This window comes from Aulonocara stuartgranti (genome assembly GCF_965226115.1).
Source record: "Aulonocara stuartgranti genome assembly, chromosome: 5".
Lineage (NCBI taxonomy): Eukaryota > Metazoa > Chordata > Actinopteri > Cichliformes > Cichlidae > Aulonocara > Aulonocara stuartgranti.
In genome coordinates, this window is record NC_138943.1 from 23,216,863 (window position 1) to 23,234,307 (window position 17,445).

The window sequence follows — 17,445 nt, forward strand, 5'->3', positions numbered from 1 at the left end:
ACTTGACATGCGCCTCCCAAGGAATTTAACTACATGTCAGGTCAATTCATATCACAATGACTTCAATGGTTGCGCTGTAGGAATAAAAGGAGTTTCCGGTTACTATGTAAGTTAGGACATAAATTTCCTGCAGAAGTCTAAATCAAGCTTAAGTCTTGTAAGCTGCGAGGTGCGGCCTCCATGGATGGGAACTGTTTGTACACAGATGCTGGACTGGAGGTCAACATTTGAAGTCAGCACCTCAAACCTGTTGTTGTGCTCCGTAAACCATTCTTGAACCATTTTTGCTTTGTGGCAGGCTGTGTTATCACACTGACAGAGGCCACAGACATCAGGGAATACCGTTCCCATGAAAAGGCGGGCTTTCATGAGAACAGGCAGGCCTATAGTAATGCTTAGGTAGGTATACGAGTCGAAGTAACATCAGGACCCAAGGTTTCCCAGCATTGCCCAAAGCATTACACTGGCTGAACCTGCTTGATTCTTCCCATACTGCAAGCAATACACACACACTCAGCCATCCATGTGATTGAAGAGCACTTGATTCATCAGACCAGGCCACATTCTTCCACTGCTGTCTGGTCAAGTTCTGATGCCCATGTATCAATTGTTGGCACTTGCGGTGGTGTGATGCATGGTGCATTCTGTCTGCAAATCAGACCTGTGTGGATAAAGGACCCAAAATGCAGACTGTCAAATAAGTTGAGGGAACAAAAAATGTCTGACCTTTTATTTAGGCATAGCATGTAAACAAAGACACCAGCAGAAAACAAAGTCCAGGTAAAACAAACAGAAATGCAGCCCGGGCATGGCAATAGTATTACAGTATGATACAACAGAGAACTAAGACAAACTGAGACTTTAAACAGACACATGAGGAAATCAGGGAGATGGGAAACACCATGCACACAAAATAAAACAGGAACAAAAAGATGACAACACCAAACAGAGAGACCGAGACTTAACCAAACAAATAAACAAAAAACAAACAAACAAACTACCAAGTAAACTGTAAAAATCGTGAAGCTAAACTGGGAATGTTTAGTTTAGAAACACATAATCAAAACTTTATATAAATAACCCAAACACAGACACAACATAATCAACAACAAGTAGAACTTAAATATGTCCCCCATGTTCTTAAAAGAAAAGAGGCTTGTGTGCTCCTGTCTCAGCCTTTTTGAAGTGTGTTATTATAATTCTAATAGTTTCACTACGAAAATGTGATACCAGTTACTTCTTTTAAGTTGCAAGCAATCTATTTTTAAATGTTTTCAAAATAGCAACAGATCCTCATTAGATAACGAAACTGACTAAAAATTCCTCTCATTAGTAGAAGAGTGAGCAAATATGCATTTCTTTGGTAGAGAACACAAATTATTCAACTGAAAAACCGCCACTAACTTAAATATTTCACTTGGCCCCATTTGAGATGAGTTCAGTTCCCCGTAACAGCCTTGGCACAGAGAACAGATAGTACTTTGCTCAAGGACTCATACACTTGAGCAAAATGGTGGAAAATAAAAATTAAAGCTGTGATCTTCCTTTCTTGTAGCTCATCCAGCTGCTCTTATTTAGAAGGCAAATATCATGCAAACATTCAATGTCCCTTCCCTGACACAACCTGTTTTGATACCCATTACATTTAATAGGCTATTTTCCACAGGCAGGTCTTAAATAGTGGCTTTAGTAATGTTGTTGAGCTGGCACAATGCTATGTTTGACTTTGGAGCCTTGATTACTGATGGTATGTCTCACTTCTGTTTTTTCTATTTTAAGCATTTTACTGCATTCTGTGGATGAAACATTGCATTTTATAACACTAGTACTACACTAACAATCAAGCTATTATGTTAGCAAGTTGAGGAACAGTTGCTGAAAACTGTCAAAAGACAAAGCACAGAAACCACCCAAACCTATTTCCTTCATGTTTTTCTTCCCTGAGCTTTCCCGTCGCCAGAAACGGTCTTTCTCTGGAATTTCTAGATGGGAACAACAGCTCACCCTGCAAGCAAGCACAAACGCAAACATACCAGGTAGGAGTAATTTAACACCTAAGGTCATTGGTGCATAAAATCACGTGACGTTTGTCTCGCGTACTTCCACTGCACCTTTCTGCTCGAGCCACACCGGGCGGTGACGCAGTGGCGGCAGCAGTGTCAGGTGTCGCACAGGTTTCACAAAAAAAAAAGAAAAAAGAAGTGACTCAACGGAAGTTCGCACAGGTAAGACGAAACCTAAAATAATAGCATAAAACGGGGTTTAATATACGTTGTAGCTACTATCAAAATAATAACGCCTATTTTGAAAACACTGAGGCAGCCGGTGACTGTTTAGGTCGAGATTTAGAATTTTATTGTCAAGCACGTGCACATACTTCTTCCTCCTCCTCGCTGTCTTCCAGGGAAAATGCCAAACCAGCCCAGCAGCTAAGCTTGTACTCTTAAGCGTAGTCACTGAGCTCTTTCGTGTAAAACTTAAGTGAAACTTACTTTGAATAAAATTTTGAGCGTTTAAATCTTTGTTAAAGTGCAGGTCTATAGGCTAACTACATTAGCTCGCAGTTATAACCACCATCTTACTGTTGCACCTGTAATGAAAGTTTTTTTTTTTTTAATTCAAAAAGACGCGATGCCCCCTGAACAGGGCTGTCGTTCTTAAAGTCGCGTCTGTTGCTCGCCTCTGTGCCGAGTCTTCACTTTAGACTCGGTTATTTTCGTCTGAACAGCTGATTTTGTGGTTTTGGTTTTAAGAATAGTTGCATCATAGCTCATTAATGTGTCAAACAATGCGGACTCCTCCTTAGTTGTTACCGTGTTGTGGTTACTTGTTGTCACGGAGAACTTTACTTTAAATAAGGGATAAAGGTCAGTATATAAACGGGTTTTTGATAAATTTATAAAGATTCTAATTTCTGTATTTTTATCACAGCGCACACACCAAATCTTAGCTTCAGTTCTTTTCAGGCTTTGTTTAAGATGTATTATCCAAGTTACCTCTGATTCAGTCGATGTTCCTGTTGAAAACCTGCACAAGTAACACAAATAGTAACTGTCAGAATTGTGGATCAGTTGGAAAACGACAGCTAAGAGTTAATAATATAATCCAGAGATGAGAGAGTGACAGTTTTTGAAAGATTAGATTATTTGTTGTCATACTAAAAAGCCATTAAACTGACTTGCATTATGTTTTATTAAGTGCTTAAACAGTAAATGCAATTTTTTCCCCTTTCAGGTTTCCATATAAGGTTGCTAAACAGGAAGTCAGAATTCTGAGCATTTGTTTTGCATACCTATGAAGCATTTCATTCTTTCCTTTGTATTAGTGTACAATTTTTGCTGCCTGTCGATGAGTGAATGAACACGTACAAGTAGAAAATCTCTCTTTCTAATAGTAGGGATTTGTGTTTGCTTTTGAGTCGTAGACGTCCTTTGTGTTTTCTTTGGTTTCTTCGGGCGTGTAGTGTTTAAGGATATGCAAAAGAGCGGATAGGCAACTTTAAACTGAAATGACCTGTATTATCCTTGTGGCAGATTGGTAGCTTGTCTAGGGTGTGTCCCTACCTTTCAATCGCAGTGCATGCAGGTATGGACTGCAGCCCCTGGATAACCTGCAAAAGAATCTGCAGTTTAAAAGGATGAATAGTACATTTTTCAGCACAGCTATCAAATTTGAATGAAGAAGTAACTGGCTACAGCAAAATATACAATTAATCAATTGATAAACTGACTTTCCTGCCAGGTTTAAACATTGTAGCAGTAATGAGTAGCCTCTCAGATGTAAGAACCTCATAAAAAGTTATTCTGTTGTTAATCTGTGTCTCTCCTAAAAACTCTAACACTAACCTCAGACTAAATGAAATTAATTATATATAACTGACTAGAAATACATCTTATAAATATGTAATATGTGCAGTCATGTTTAATCACGTTTATCCAAAAGTGATTTCATGAGCACCAGTTGTATTGGACTATGTAATCTATGTAGTCAGTCCTATGGCGAAATTCAGTCCAAAGTCCTTACACTATGCTTGTCCCAATTATGATTATGATGTAATAGGGACGCCTGAGTGAAAAGGTCCAGCTAGGAAGATAAATGATTACTGACTGTGCAGTGATTTCCAATTTATGGCTTTACAACCTACTGTCTGAGCACTAAACCAGGGTTTCATGGGCTAACATTCAGCTAATCCATCCTTGCTGACTTGGAAAACTGTACCAATAAAGCATGGGTTTGTCAGGACATTATTCATGACAAAGAAGACATTTCTGTTTGCCGGGAATGTGGTTGTTGGACCTTTTTATGAATGTTGGTTTTGTAAGGACAATGGGCTCACGCTCTGCTGATATCAGTTTGTGTTGCTGTCTTGCAATCAAGTGGCACAAGCTGGAGAGCAAGTTTGAACATGTTGACTTGTGTGTTTGCATCCCACACTTCATGTGCTTGTTCTCCGTCGTATGTATGTCAGGAGCAAGAACAGATATCTGTCAGAGTGCATGTCATAGGCCTGCACATGTATTTCGAGTGCAAAGTTTCACTCTGGCATAAATCTTCTCAAGAGGTTGCATATGCCAAGAAAGTGGTGTTGCTGTCAGATAACTTGGTGGACTGATAGCAAATGCAGATTGGAAGAGGGAGTCTGTCACTTTATTTCCATGAAAAGCAAGAATTCTTCATTCAAGTGTCTAATAGAGGCAACTAGAGGACTGGCCTTGCTGTTTAAAAAAAAAAAACTTTTTCTTACAGGGAGTGCAGAATTATTAGGCAAGTTGTATTTTTGAGGAATAATTTTATTATTGAACAACAACCATGTTCTCAATGAACCCAAAAAACTCATTAATATCAAAGCTGAATGTTTTTGGAAGTAGTTTTTAGTTTTAGCTATTTTAGGGGGATATCTGTGTGTGCAGGTGACTATTACTGTGCATAATTATTAGGCTACTTAACAAAAAACAAATATATACCCATTTCAATTATTTATTTTTAATAGTGAAACCAATATAACATCTCCACATTCACAAATATACATTTCTGACATTCAAAAACAAAACAAAAACAAATCAGCGACCAATATAGCCACCTTTCTTTGCAAGGACACTCAAAAGCCTGCCATCCATGGATTCTGTCAGTGTTTTGATCTGTTCACCATCAACATTGCGTGCAGCAGCAACCACAGCCTCCCAGACACTGTTCAGAGAGGTGTACTGTTTTCCCTCCTTGTAAATCTCACATTTGATGATGGACCACAGGTTCTCAATGGGGTTAAGATCAGGTGAACAAGGAGGCCATGTCATTAGTTTTTCTTCTTTTATACCCTTTCTTGCCAGCCACGCTGTGGAGTACTTGGACGCGTGTGATGGAGCATTGTCCTGCATGAAAATCATGTTTTTCTTGAAGGATGCAGACTTCTTCCTGTACCACTGCTTGAAGAAGGTGTCTTCCAGAAACTGGCAGTAGGACTGGGAGTTGAGCTTGACTCCATCCTCAACCCGAAAAGCCCCCACAAGCTCATCTTTGATGATACCAGCCCAAACCAGTACTCCACCTCCACCTTGCTGGCGTCTGAGTCGGACTGGAGCTCTCTGCCCTTTACCATCCAGCCACGGGCCCATCCATCTGGCCCATCAAGGCTCACTCTCATTTCATCAGTCCATAAAACCTTAGAAAAACCAGTCTTGAGATATTTCTTGGCCCAGTCTTGACGTTTCAGCTTGTGTGTCTTGTTCAGTGGTGGTCGTCTTTCAGCCTTTCTTACCTTGGCCATGTCTCTGAGTATTGCACACCTTGTGCTTTTGGGCACTCCAGTGATGTTACAGCTCTGAAATATGGCCAAACTGGTGGCAAGTGGCATCTTGGCAGCTGCACGCTTGACTTTTCTCAGTTCACGGGCAGTTATTTTGCGCCTTGGTTTTTCCACACGCTTCTTGCGACCCTGGTGACTATTTTGAATGAAACGCTTGATTGTTCGATGATCACGCTTCAGAAGCTTTGCAATTTTGAGACTGCTGCATCCCTCTGCAAGATATCTCACTATTTTTGACTTTTCTGAGCCTGTCAAGTCCTTCTTTTGACCCATTTTGCCAAAGGAAAGGACGTTGCCTAATAATTATGCACACCTGATATAGGGTGTTGATGTCATTAGACCACACCCCTTCTCATTACAGAGATGCACATCACCTAATATGCTTAATTGGTAGTAGGCTTTCGAGCCTATACAGCTTGGAGTAAGACAACATGCATGAAGAGGATGATGTGGACAAAATACTCATTTGCCTAATAATTCTGCACTCCCTGTATTTGTGACTTTTCCCCGAAGATGGAGAAAATAGGAGACAACAGAAACATCAGTAAATCAGTGCAGCAGAATAGTCAGTTGCCCACTAAAGACATCCCTTAACTATATGCACAAGGGACCATATTGCCATTGCGTCAAACAGATACATGAACTGTAGTGTTGAGATGCCTGAAATTGTTTGAGTATTAGTGTCAGAAGCTAAGAAATGCAGTCTGTATTCTAATACATATTTCTTACATTAGGAGTATTTGTGTTTTGTTTCTTTTAGGTATTTGGGTAATTGGCCGACATGGAAAGTAATCCATTCAGTCGAAGGAACTGGGCGGCACAGTCCATGCGTATCACTGCGAAGGAGCTGTCTCTGGTCACCACCCGAGGGAAAACCAATGCCATTGCAGAGCGCTTCTCCAAGTGAGTAACACTGTGTTGTCAGTAATATTTGCTTGTACTTTTAAAATGACCCTAATAGTAAAAGCTTAAATATACACTTATGTACTGAAAACTGAATCCACGTAGACGACAGCCCACTACAGACCCATGTGATTTGCTCTTGTGGTCTCTTGATCTCAGTCACAATTTCAGTATTTTGTGTGTAATACATCAAAAATAATTGGGACTAAAATGACTTATATTTGAGTTTTAATTAAGTTTTAAATGGTAAATGGCCTGTATTTGTATAGCGCTTTACTAGTCCCTAAGGACCCCAAAGCACTTTACACATCCAGTCACCCACCCATTCACACACACATTCACACACTGGTGATGGCAAGCTACATTGTAGCCACAGCCACCCTGGGGCTGCTGGACACTGGCGCCACCGGGCCCTCTGACCACCACCAGTAGGCAACGGGTGAAGTGTCTTGCCCAAGGACACAACAATCGAGACTGTCGGAGCTTGGGCGCAAACCGGCAACCTTCCGATTACAAGGCGAACTCCCAACTCTTGAGCCACGATCGCCCCTTGCTAGCATTGGGTCTAAACCAATGCTAGCAAGTTATACCTTGCTAGCATTGGTTTAGACCCATTTTGCTTTTAAAACTGCCTTAATTCATCATGGCCTAGATTCAACAAGGTCCTGAAAACATTTCTTAGAGCCTCTTGAGCCACGATCGCCCCTACTATTCAAGTCAAACTTTAATTGTCGCGGCGTGCATTACATGTTAAACATTTTTGCAGTTAAAGACTAGTGATCAGTGATCTAAAGCACTTACCAACTAGTTGATGATGTATGGATAAGACCTCTTAATATTTTATGATTTATTGTTTGTGTTACACAGTGCTAAAAAATGACAAAAAATACTATATATTTTCTGTTAAAGGTATAAAAATATAAAATAAACTAAATTAAAACTTTATATAAACACAACAAAATCAGACAAAAAAAAACAACATTAAATTAAATTCAAGTCTATCACTTATTGAGTTTACATTTTTTTCAAGGTTCTTGAAGGAACAAATGGGCCTTTTAGAAAATTATGTGTATCTGCTTGTTATTGTTTTGAATCACTAGATGTCAGTGTTGTTTCTTTCTCTCTCAGGTACCAGAAAGCTGCTGAAGATTTGAGTGCAGAAAAGAAAAAAGGAGTAAGTACTTCTCTGAACAGATGGATAGTAGCAACATTTCATTTTCCAGTGACATCAGTTTAGAGTAATTTCTATTTTACCATGAGTTAAATAGTTTTGTGCAGCTGTTCCTGAATTTAATACATGAAAAAATAGAAAGAGTTCTCACATAAAGATCATCACGTCTTGTTTACAGCATTCTGATAATCCTGTCATAATGAACGGCATGATTAAATGATGTTTTTCTATGCAGCACGTCTTGCTTCATTTGCTCAGCATCCCCTAGTAATGGTGTTCAACTAATTACAGTATGAAGAGTGCACATGCAAACACACACACTCACCATGCCAACACACTGTCTGGGCCAAATGTCTTGTCCTGGCTTACATCTCATTGGCCACTTGTTGCGATGGGCAGGCTATCAAGCCCATAATCCTACTTTAGTGTAATCCCCGTGCAATGTTTCCAACTGTAGGTTAGCTGCCTTGTCAGAAAGACTGGCAAAAACCTGGACTGGGATTAAACCAATAACCCACCAGCTAATACCATGAAGAAATATGAGGTATTGTAGCCATGGTTGTGTATAATATCGTTATTGTTTACCAGTAAGGGTAGTTAGCTTCTTTTTTCTGTGTTTAATGATATGACTGGTAATGAGGATGACATCAGCCTTTCTTCCTCTCCCATAGAAACATGATGTGACTGCATTAGACAGACACTACCCTGTGTTATTTTGTTGTAACATAACTGTAATGAAACACTGCTAGTGTAAATAGTTGGATTAACCACTGTTTTCTCTAACTCATGCTTTAGACTGAATCATTCTGGTTTACTTGTATGTCTATGAGGTAGGTGTACAGCTCATGTACCACAAAGGTCTAGTTACAGTATCAGAGGATAATAGTCATCTCCACGTGTGTCTGAGACAAGTTTGAATGAGCAGCGTAAAAACGCCATCTGGCTGTCTGTGTGTGTGTGTGTGTGTGTGTGTGTGAGGTGGGGGAAGGGGGAAATGAATAATCTGTCAGATAAATTACATTAAAAATTGATAACAATTTTGTTGCATAGTTATGAGGGACCAAACGATTAAACTGCAAAGAGTAAACGATGTGATATTATGTTAATATTCACAGATTCAACAACAAATGGTTACAATAAGAAACTGAGAAATCAATTTTTTTCCTCACAGTTTTTATCCTTTTATGTGATGTAACAATTCAGTATAAGAGCAACTTATTATTATATTTTATATGTTGTAATTTTTTGTGTGAGGGGGATTATTGCTTGGCAGGATCATCTATCCAACATGTATTTTCCTCCTGCAACCAGGGAATCTGCAAACAAAGCCTGTCAAAAGGGTCTTTGTGGTATCTGATGGTGTAGCTGTTCACAAAATATAGTATAAATAGGGTGTCAATGTTCAGACTGATGTAAATTATTACATGTCAAGCGTAACATTTAAAAAAAAAAAAAAAACCTGTTCAGCAGTATATAATTACTGCCTGTGTTTAAAAACAAACAAAAAAACAAAAAAACAAAACGAATTTTCCATTAAGTCTCCACTGAGTACTACCGATGAATCTCAAAACTCCTAAAAATGTACACAGTCTCCAGTATGATATGAAAAGTATGACAAAAATGTTCCACCACAACATCACAATTCATTGTTAAGCTATTTTCATTTTTTACTAAGACTTTGTTGACGATTAATTCTTGTACAACCATTGCTGTTTTCTAATAACTATTTATTTGAATGGCTGTGTCCATGTTTTTAAATTTTGTCTTTGTCCTAAGACTTGTATTATTTGGCTGGTATCATAAATCCCATAGATACGGTTTTCAGTCACATTATCTTGATAAATCGTTTGGGATTGAAAGGCTGTCCAAGTCGTCACAGTTAACAAAGAGTTAACTTTTCCCTGTTTGAATCATTTCCTCCTCTGGTTTCCTGGGTATTCTGACTCTCTCTCTTTCACTTTCCTGCTGTTAAAGGGGCTGGACTAGCTCTTACAAGTAGATCTTGTCTTGCTGCTAGCATCCGGGAGGGCTCTGCCTCCCACTATCTGTCTGCACTGTGACCTGTAGAGGACCAATCAAAGGACTCCCACATCTTTTGCTGTCTAGTTGTGGTTACACCTCGTTCGGCCATTTCATCGCATTCAAGGTTTACTTTCTTCCTTTTGGCTTGAAAATCAAGGGCCAGCTCCACTACTTTTCAGTTATTTATATTCCTTGTGGTCTTGCCTGACAAAGACTGTCATTGTGCCTTTTGTTATTTTGTCCTTGCTTTTTCTTTTTCTTTTTACAGATTTCTTCTTTTGTCTGTCCGAATGTTAATTCAACTCTTTTTCAGATGTACCAGATTCATTTTATTCACTATGGCCGAGGTAGTGGTGTCTAGTAGTGGATGGGGTTTTGGCGCTCTTTTTTTGGGTTTGGTTTTCATTCACTTGTAATCTCTACTTTGCTTTCTTATATTCAAGGAGATTTAATTAAGTTAAATTTAATTTAGTAATAGCATAACTTGTTTAAATGTTCACACAGGAAGCTTTGATAGAAAAGTTCATGTTACAAGTTGATATCTTACCATTCTCACATCCTCTTTTTTTCCAACACTTTCATAATTAAGGAAGTTCATGCCTTCTATTATTGTGCCATGCTGCTTGCTGCTGTCTTCCTGTCACTGGTGGCAGCAGATAAGTAGTGAAAAGAGTTGCTGTCAGTGTCTTCGGGTAAGGTAGAAATTGTCATGTGGAAAGGAATGCAACTGAAGGATCTGTCTCAGATATCTCCATCTTGAGCCAGCTGTTAAAATTCAGCAGCTACAGCATAATATTTATTTCCTGGACCAACTTTGAACAGCTGTTCACCTAATCCTTGGGTGAAGCCAAGTTCAGATTCAGGCATTTCCTATATTCCATTATACGGGACTGTGGATAAAGCTGTATGTCCTAATAGTGCATGCGTGTATAGTTTAGCTTATACACAGTGATTTTATGGTAAGCATAACATGCTCAACATAAAATTTTCTTTTCTTTCTTGCAGTCTTTTGAGAGCGGAACAGTAGCCCTGCGATCTGGCAACCTCAGTGTTCTGAAGAAGCGCTGGGAGCAAGGAGGAACCGGTGATCAGGACAAGCCATCTTCGGTTCCACCTCCACACCAGCCCATCTCACGCCACAGGCCTCGTACCTTGAACAGGCCTCCTTCCGTTACTGAGCCTCCGGTAAAGAGTCCTGGCCCACTGACAGATCAGGGAGGTCAACACGCAGCCAATAGTGTTCAGCAGGCCTCAGCAGCTCCAGAGATTGAAGACCAGAGAGGGTTGGAGAAGGAAGAGATGATGAATGAAAAGCTTGAACAGCACGTTCCAACCAGCCCGTGTGCCTCTTATGAAAAGCCCAGAGTGCCTTTGAACAACCTAAAGATGAAGTTTGAGAAAGGAGAAAAGCCCACAGAAAAGGTAAAATATTTTGCTTTTGATATCCCTGTAGCTGTGGTCACTGGATCTTCAACATGAGGATCTGAGGGTAAGGATTTTGTACTTTTGGGTAAAATAATTGTAACCATAATGCTGAGTCAGACCAGTCTTGTGCAATATTAGAAAAAAGACTGATGGCACAATGTTTCCCACATGTAGTGAGCTCCATGTTGCCTTTGTGACCATAGTTAATTAGTACATTTAAAACAATCTTACATGCTAATTGCTTTGCTGCTACAATCTCTGTCCAACAGTATACTAGTGACTCGTAGTTCATAAACGGAGATAAGAAGCTCTGAGTCACATATTAATGATTGATAAAAACCTGTGACCATCCTGTACGTGCAGAAGTACTCAGTGCTTAGTGTAGTTTCTGCAGATTTTCAACATCCTTCATATTTAGATTGTTTTAAATGCATTACCCATTTTTACCCAGTTTCTTCTGTTTTCTGAAGGAGCGCTTGTCCGTGTGAATTTACCCTTGTTCTCCTCAGCACCACCCACTCATCTCTATCTTTCATTCATTCAGCCCAAAACAACAAGTATGCCACTCTTTATCTTCTGTAACAGAGGAATGCAGAAGCATTCCTGACCTGGGGCCGTCTCATTCCTCACAGGATCCCTTCTGAGGAGCAGTTGTCTTTATCTCACGTTTTATTAGCTGCAGTGTGTACCCTGCTCTACTGGGATTTTCCCAGTCCTGGGAATCATATTTAATTTTTTTTATTGTATTTTGTTGTGCAGCTCTGTATACACCATGTACTGCAGTCATGAAACAACCTATAAAATAAAATGAACTAAGTCGTAGTGTTTTTCACTGCTAGTAAAGAAGAAGTGAAATTTACATTACTAACATTTAAAAATTAGACTGGAGCCTTTATAACTGAAATGGTTATATAACCTTATAATCAAATATAGTGCAGTGCACCCTTTGCCCCTGTCTGGCTGCAGCTTTCAGTATTTTAATGTTCTAGTCGGTGTTTGATTTGCATGGCAGGGGCGGTCTGCGAGACAACAGGACTCCAAAGTTCCAGTGAAGCAGTCTGTAGAAATGGGCTATTTTAATTGGTCCAAACCAGCTCATGTGTGTAAAGGATAGGTGGTGCGAGAAACTGTGTGGTTTTCTCATTTGTTTGAGTAAAACAGGCATATTGGCAGACCAACGCACAGAGCTCACTCTTTAGTAGAGTGGAATAATTTTGGTTCTTTGCCCACGTGCAAACGTGTGTTTGGTTCTTTTTAACCACATGCTGCATGGCTGTCTCTGCAGATACCGCTCTGGTTACTGCCAGGTATTCACTGGATGCCTGAAAAGCACATGAGCTTGATTTTGTGCATTTTTTACTGCTGAGTTCAATATCTGCTGCTCAAAACTTGCAGCTTGTTTGGGTTTGATCCAGTCCTACAGGCAGTGTGACTTTTGATCACTTGCCAGTGACAATGCTATGAATAAAAAGATAAATGAACTGATTTAGGCCACAATTAAAGGCAGGGGAGGAGCAGAAAACAAATTTATGCTTAAAAGTTCATAACTTCACCTTCATAAACTGATCTTCGGAACCCATCAGTTGTTTTATTCTTCCAGGGTGGCAGAGAAGCACTTCGTAGTACTTCATCAGATGACGTGGAGCAGCCAAGCAGTAAGCAAATATCAGTAGCATTAATGAAATGCAGAAAGATTTGGGTTTAATGCAAAACAACGTCAGGCAAGGCACTTAATTTGATCCTCTCTTCTGCTTCAGGTCGCCCTGTGCTGAGGCGATCATCATCTCTGAAGGAAAAGATGGCCAAGTACCAGTTTGCTGTTGCTAAACAAGAACAGACACATTCTGTGAGTTCATGTAATAAAGAGGTTCACAACAAAAACAGTGAAAATCCCAGTAATTAAAAGATTACCTCGTATTTTGGAGATTTTAAGAGAATTTTAATGAACATGATTCAAAGTGATCAAAACAACAATCAAAGTCCAACATTATTCATTACATATGTTAGTTACATCTTACCCGTACTGAGTTCGAGCTCCTTTCGCTTTCAGAGCTGCATTATTTGTTAGTGACAACAAGCTGCTGGAAAAGTTCCTCCGAGATTTTTGGTCCATGTTGGCGCGACAGGATCACACAGTTAATGGATATTAACTGTGTGGATATATGAGCTCATTGTCATGTTCAAGAAACCAGTTTGAGATTGAGTTTTGTTACATGGAGTGTTATACTGCAGCCGTCAGAAGATGGGTACACTGTGGTTATAAAGGCATGGCCATTGTTAGTAACACTACTCAGGTGCTGTGATGTTTTAATGATGCTCCCTTAGTACTAAGGAGCCCAAGGTTTCCCAAGAAAATATCCCCCACAACATTACACCACCACCAGCAGCCTGAGCTGTTTATACAAGGCAGGCTTGATCCATGCTTTTATGTTGTTTACCCCACCATCTGAATGCTGCAGCAGAAATAGAGACCATGCAACATTTCTCCAGTCTCTGCTCAGTTTGTACTTCAGCAGGTCATCGTGGCCATGTTTACATGCATAAATACATCCAGGTGCTGTTATTGCCAGCAACTCAACTAATCTTTCCCACACAGAAAATGAATTTTATCATTCAGCACAGACCATTTGTTCTACCTTGCTTTTGTAACTCATGCTTCTCTGAGATGTTTACCTTTCTGTACCAGAAACAGGTGAACATCTCATTGTTTATTATATAACAATCAATGTTTCTCTCTTTTTCCTCCAGGTTTCGGCCCCACAGTCTGCTCCAAAAGCATCTGCATCTGAAAATGAGAAAGTAACGCCTGTGCCTGAATGCAATGGTTGGTCTTAAAGGATACTTGGAGAATACAGTCATGTGCAAATTTCATTTTTACTGTGCATATTGTGCTACTAGTCTGCTTTACCAGTCTTAATAATTGAGCAGCAACTGAGCTCGTTTATGTTCTGTCTGTTTTAGGGGACAGCACGGAGCAACCAAAATCACCACGGGTGAGTCATCACAGTGAACAGTAGACATGCACATATCATTAACTTAAAAAAAAAAAAAATCAGCCAGTGTTAATTGTCAATAAAGCTGACACTATTTATGTTTTTAGAAGTTTCGCCCACCAGAGAAGGAGACGTGCATCGCTTGTACAAAGCAAGTGTATCCACTGGAGAGACTTGTGGCCCATCAGCATGTCTACCACAAAAGCTGCTTCCGCTGTATTCATTGCAGCACAAAGCTTAGGTAAGCATTCACACCAGATGCTTCCACTTCTATATCATAATCTCCTCTCATGTAAATATTCCTGTCTGTTTTATAGTCTTGCAAATTATGCTTCTCTGCATGGAAACATCTACTGCAAGGCCCATTTCAACCAGCTCTTCAAAGCCAAAGGCAACTATGATGAAGGCTTTGGTCATCGGCCTCATAAGGAGATGTGGGAGCCGCGAGTTGACGGAGATGAAGATGTTGAAGCGGTGAAGCAAAAAGAAGAAGAGAAAACTGCAACAGTGAATCGTCCAGCTGAGAGTGCCTCAGACATGCAGCCTGTCCCAGATGTGGAAACGTCTCCACATGTTAAGGTTACAGATCTGACCGCCTTACTGGAAAAGCAGAGTCGCAAGCAGACAAATGTGATCTCTGATGAGAAAGCTCAGTCAGAAAAGCCAACTGAGAAACGCAAACTGAAGATCGACTGGCCTCCCCGGACGGGTGAGCAGCACACCGGGACAGAATCCCTTAGTCCAGTCACAGAGGACATTGGTTCAAGCCGACCCTGGAGAGCCAAGTGGCCTCCAGATGATGAAGCGCCTTCAACTTTCCAGAGCTCAGAGCGTGCTGAATTGAAGAGCCTGAGGAGGAGCACTTCTCTTAAGGAGCGGATTCGGCCTTTTACAATAGCAGCCAAACCCAAGTCCACAAACCCCACAGGTCCTCGCGAGCCTCGTCGTAATCTCAAATCTCTGCAGGATTGGAGAGCATCTTTTGAGGAAAAAACATCTTCTGAAGAATCAACCAAGGAAAATAAGCCAGAAGTCCAGCAGGAGAAAAAGCAGAAAAAGAAAGAGAAGATGTCTCAGATGCAAAGTGAAGATAAAGAGACCATCTCTGAGGGGGACGTGGCGAGTCAGGTTGAGAAAAAGAAAGAAAGAGATGAGGGAGTAAAAAGAAATACAAAAGGAGACAAGGCGGCTGGGGATGAGGGCTCTTTGAGAAGCTTATCTCCTGAGATGCCAATCAACCTTTCTCCACCATCAAAGCCAAACCAGAACCGCACCTCCCAGGATGTGGGCTTCTGGGAAGAGGACAAAGAAGGAAGTGATGCAGAGGATCTGAGTGCAGAGGATATAATCAAGAAGAACCGCTGTTATGAAGAGGAGGAGGACACTGAGTCATAGAGTACCTTACAATTTTACTGTCACTTCCTTACACCTTAAAACCCCTTTTCATATTCTCAGCTTATACGTAGATTATAATTTTAGCTTTGCCAGATTTTATAGTGATGCAAAAGTGTGTAATAGAGTATGCGCATTCATGCATATTTATATATTGAATACTGCCTTATGTTAACAGTTAATAACTTAAAAATGCAAAATTTTCGCATACTTATTTTCATTATATAGTTTAAACATATCTGATGTATCTTGTTTATGACTGATGATATTACTGGAAGGCTGGCCTCTGTTAAATTGAATCATTGACTGTGGTCATTATGTGCAGCGTGAGCAGCATATTATGTGCAGGAGGTGTATCCACAATCTATTATAATTTATGTGGCACTTAATAGTACTCTTTAACTACGGGGAGTACCAGACTGCATGCAGCCAAACAGTCACAACGTGCAAGAAACAGTCTAAATATCTGCACTGCTAAGATGTCAGAAAGCACAGATATTACAGTTTAGGTTTTACACTTTGATTTAATTTCAATAGTAAATTAAAGAGAAAAAATTAAACAGAAGTTGAACAATTATGTGCTTGCTAAGAATTTACCTTATCTCCATACAACAACAAAAGCCTTGTCTTCTCTCAAGGATGAAAATACTGTCCATTAGTGTCAGTACTCCCTAATAGCCGTCCCTTTGTTATGTAATTACTCTGATTTTTTTTTCCCCTCTCTGCAAGCGTCAGGCATATTGAAATCACTTAATTTTCTCAATCAATCAATCAATCAATCAATCAATCGTACTATGCTAGCTGTAGCCTATCTCAGCTACCATAGGGCGAGAGGCAGGGTACACCTGGACAGGTTGCCAGCCTGACGCAGGGCTCCACATCTCACTATGATTAGCGTGCATCTGAACATTCAACTATCACAAGGCCAGCTGCTTTTACTTGGTTAAAGTAACTAGATATTTAGGTATACAGACAAACAAGCGAGTGAAGTCCAACACCATGCTGCTGGGGGATTTTTGCTTTGATAGAAGTACAATTAGCGATACAGTGATACATCAGAAAAGGCTTCCCTTAGTCTCAATCATAGCTGAAAAAGCTTTGATATGTTATTTATTTAGAGCTTTTTGATTGTGATGTTACATGTTAGAATATTTTTATTATTAATCACCATTGTCACAGTACAGAACTTTTTCTGGTAGGAAACTTTTCAGTTGCATACCCTTGGGGCCTTCAGATTTTTTTGTTTTTGTTTCATTCTTCTCAAATGTAATCCGGTTTATACTGTATGTTCACTCTTTGTATTTTATATTGGTGGGATGTATGTTTTTAATAAATTGAACAATAAACCTTGGGTACCACAGTCTAAGCTGTCCGTTCAATGGAGGATTTTAGCAAAATGGACTCTTTTAATGTATAAACTACACAGGAACACAAAGGTTCATCTAGACCAGGGGTCAGCAACCTTTAACACCCAAAGAGCCATTTGGACGCGATTTCCACGCAAAAGAAATCACTGGGAGCCGCAAATACTTTTTGACATCTAAAATGAAGATAACACTGTATATATTGAGGGTTTTTTTTTTTTTTTTAAAAACCTTTATGCTTTGTGTGAACAACTAAGGTGTGTTGCTTAAATCCATGAAGTGCTACAGAGAGAATTGCATTTTATTTATGTAATTAACACATTTTGAACTCTTAAAGAAATATAACCAAAGGAAAGACACCCAGCTGAACTA

The 17,445-nt window shown here is 39.8% G+C and overlaps 1 protein-coding gene across 3 annotated transcripts; it reads left to right on the plus strand.

Annotated features, from left to right (window-relative positions):
- The first annotated feature begins 2,111 nt into the window (after positions 1-2,111).
- LOC309706855 (LIM domain and actin-binding protein 1-like) lies at positions 2,112-17,060 on the plus strand. 3 transcript variants are annotated; one of them, XM_082533780.1, is made up of 10 exons: positions 2,112-2,225; positions 6,564-6,706; positions 7,835-7,880; positions 10,905-11,321; positions 12,925-12,979; positions 13,082-13,170; positions 14,073-14,148; positions 14,286-14,317; positions 14,425-14,558; positions 14,635-17,060. In XM_082533780.1, the coding sequence occupies exons 2-10, from the start codon at positions 6,585-6,587 to the stop codon at positions 15,710-15,712; spliced, it is 2,049 nt and encodes a 682-aa protein (XP_082389906.1). In that variant the 5' UTR covers positions 2,112-2,225; positions 6,564-6,584; the 3' UTR covers positions 15,713-17,060. The 3 variants fall into 3 exon arrangements, with proteins under 3 accessions (XP_082389906.1, XP_082389907.1, XP_082389908.1); XM_082533781.1 differs by having other exon boundaries at positions 14,428-14,558; XM_082533782.1 differs by lacking the exons at positions 2,112-2,225; positions 6,564-6,706; positions 7,835-7,880 and adding an exon at positions 8,281-8,421.
- Positions 17,061-17,445: the final 385 nt, after the last annotated feature.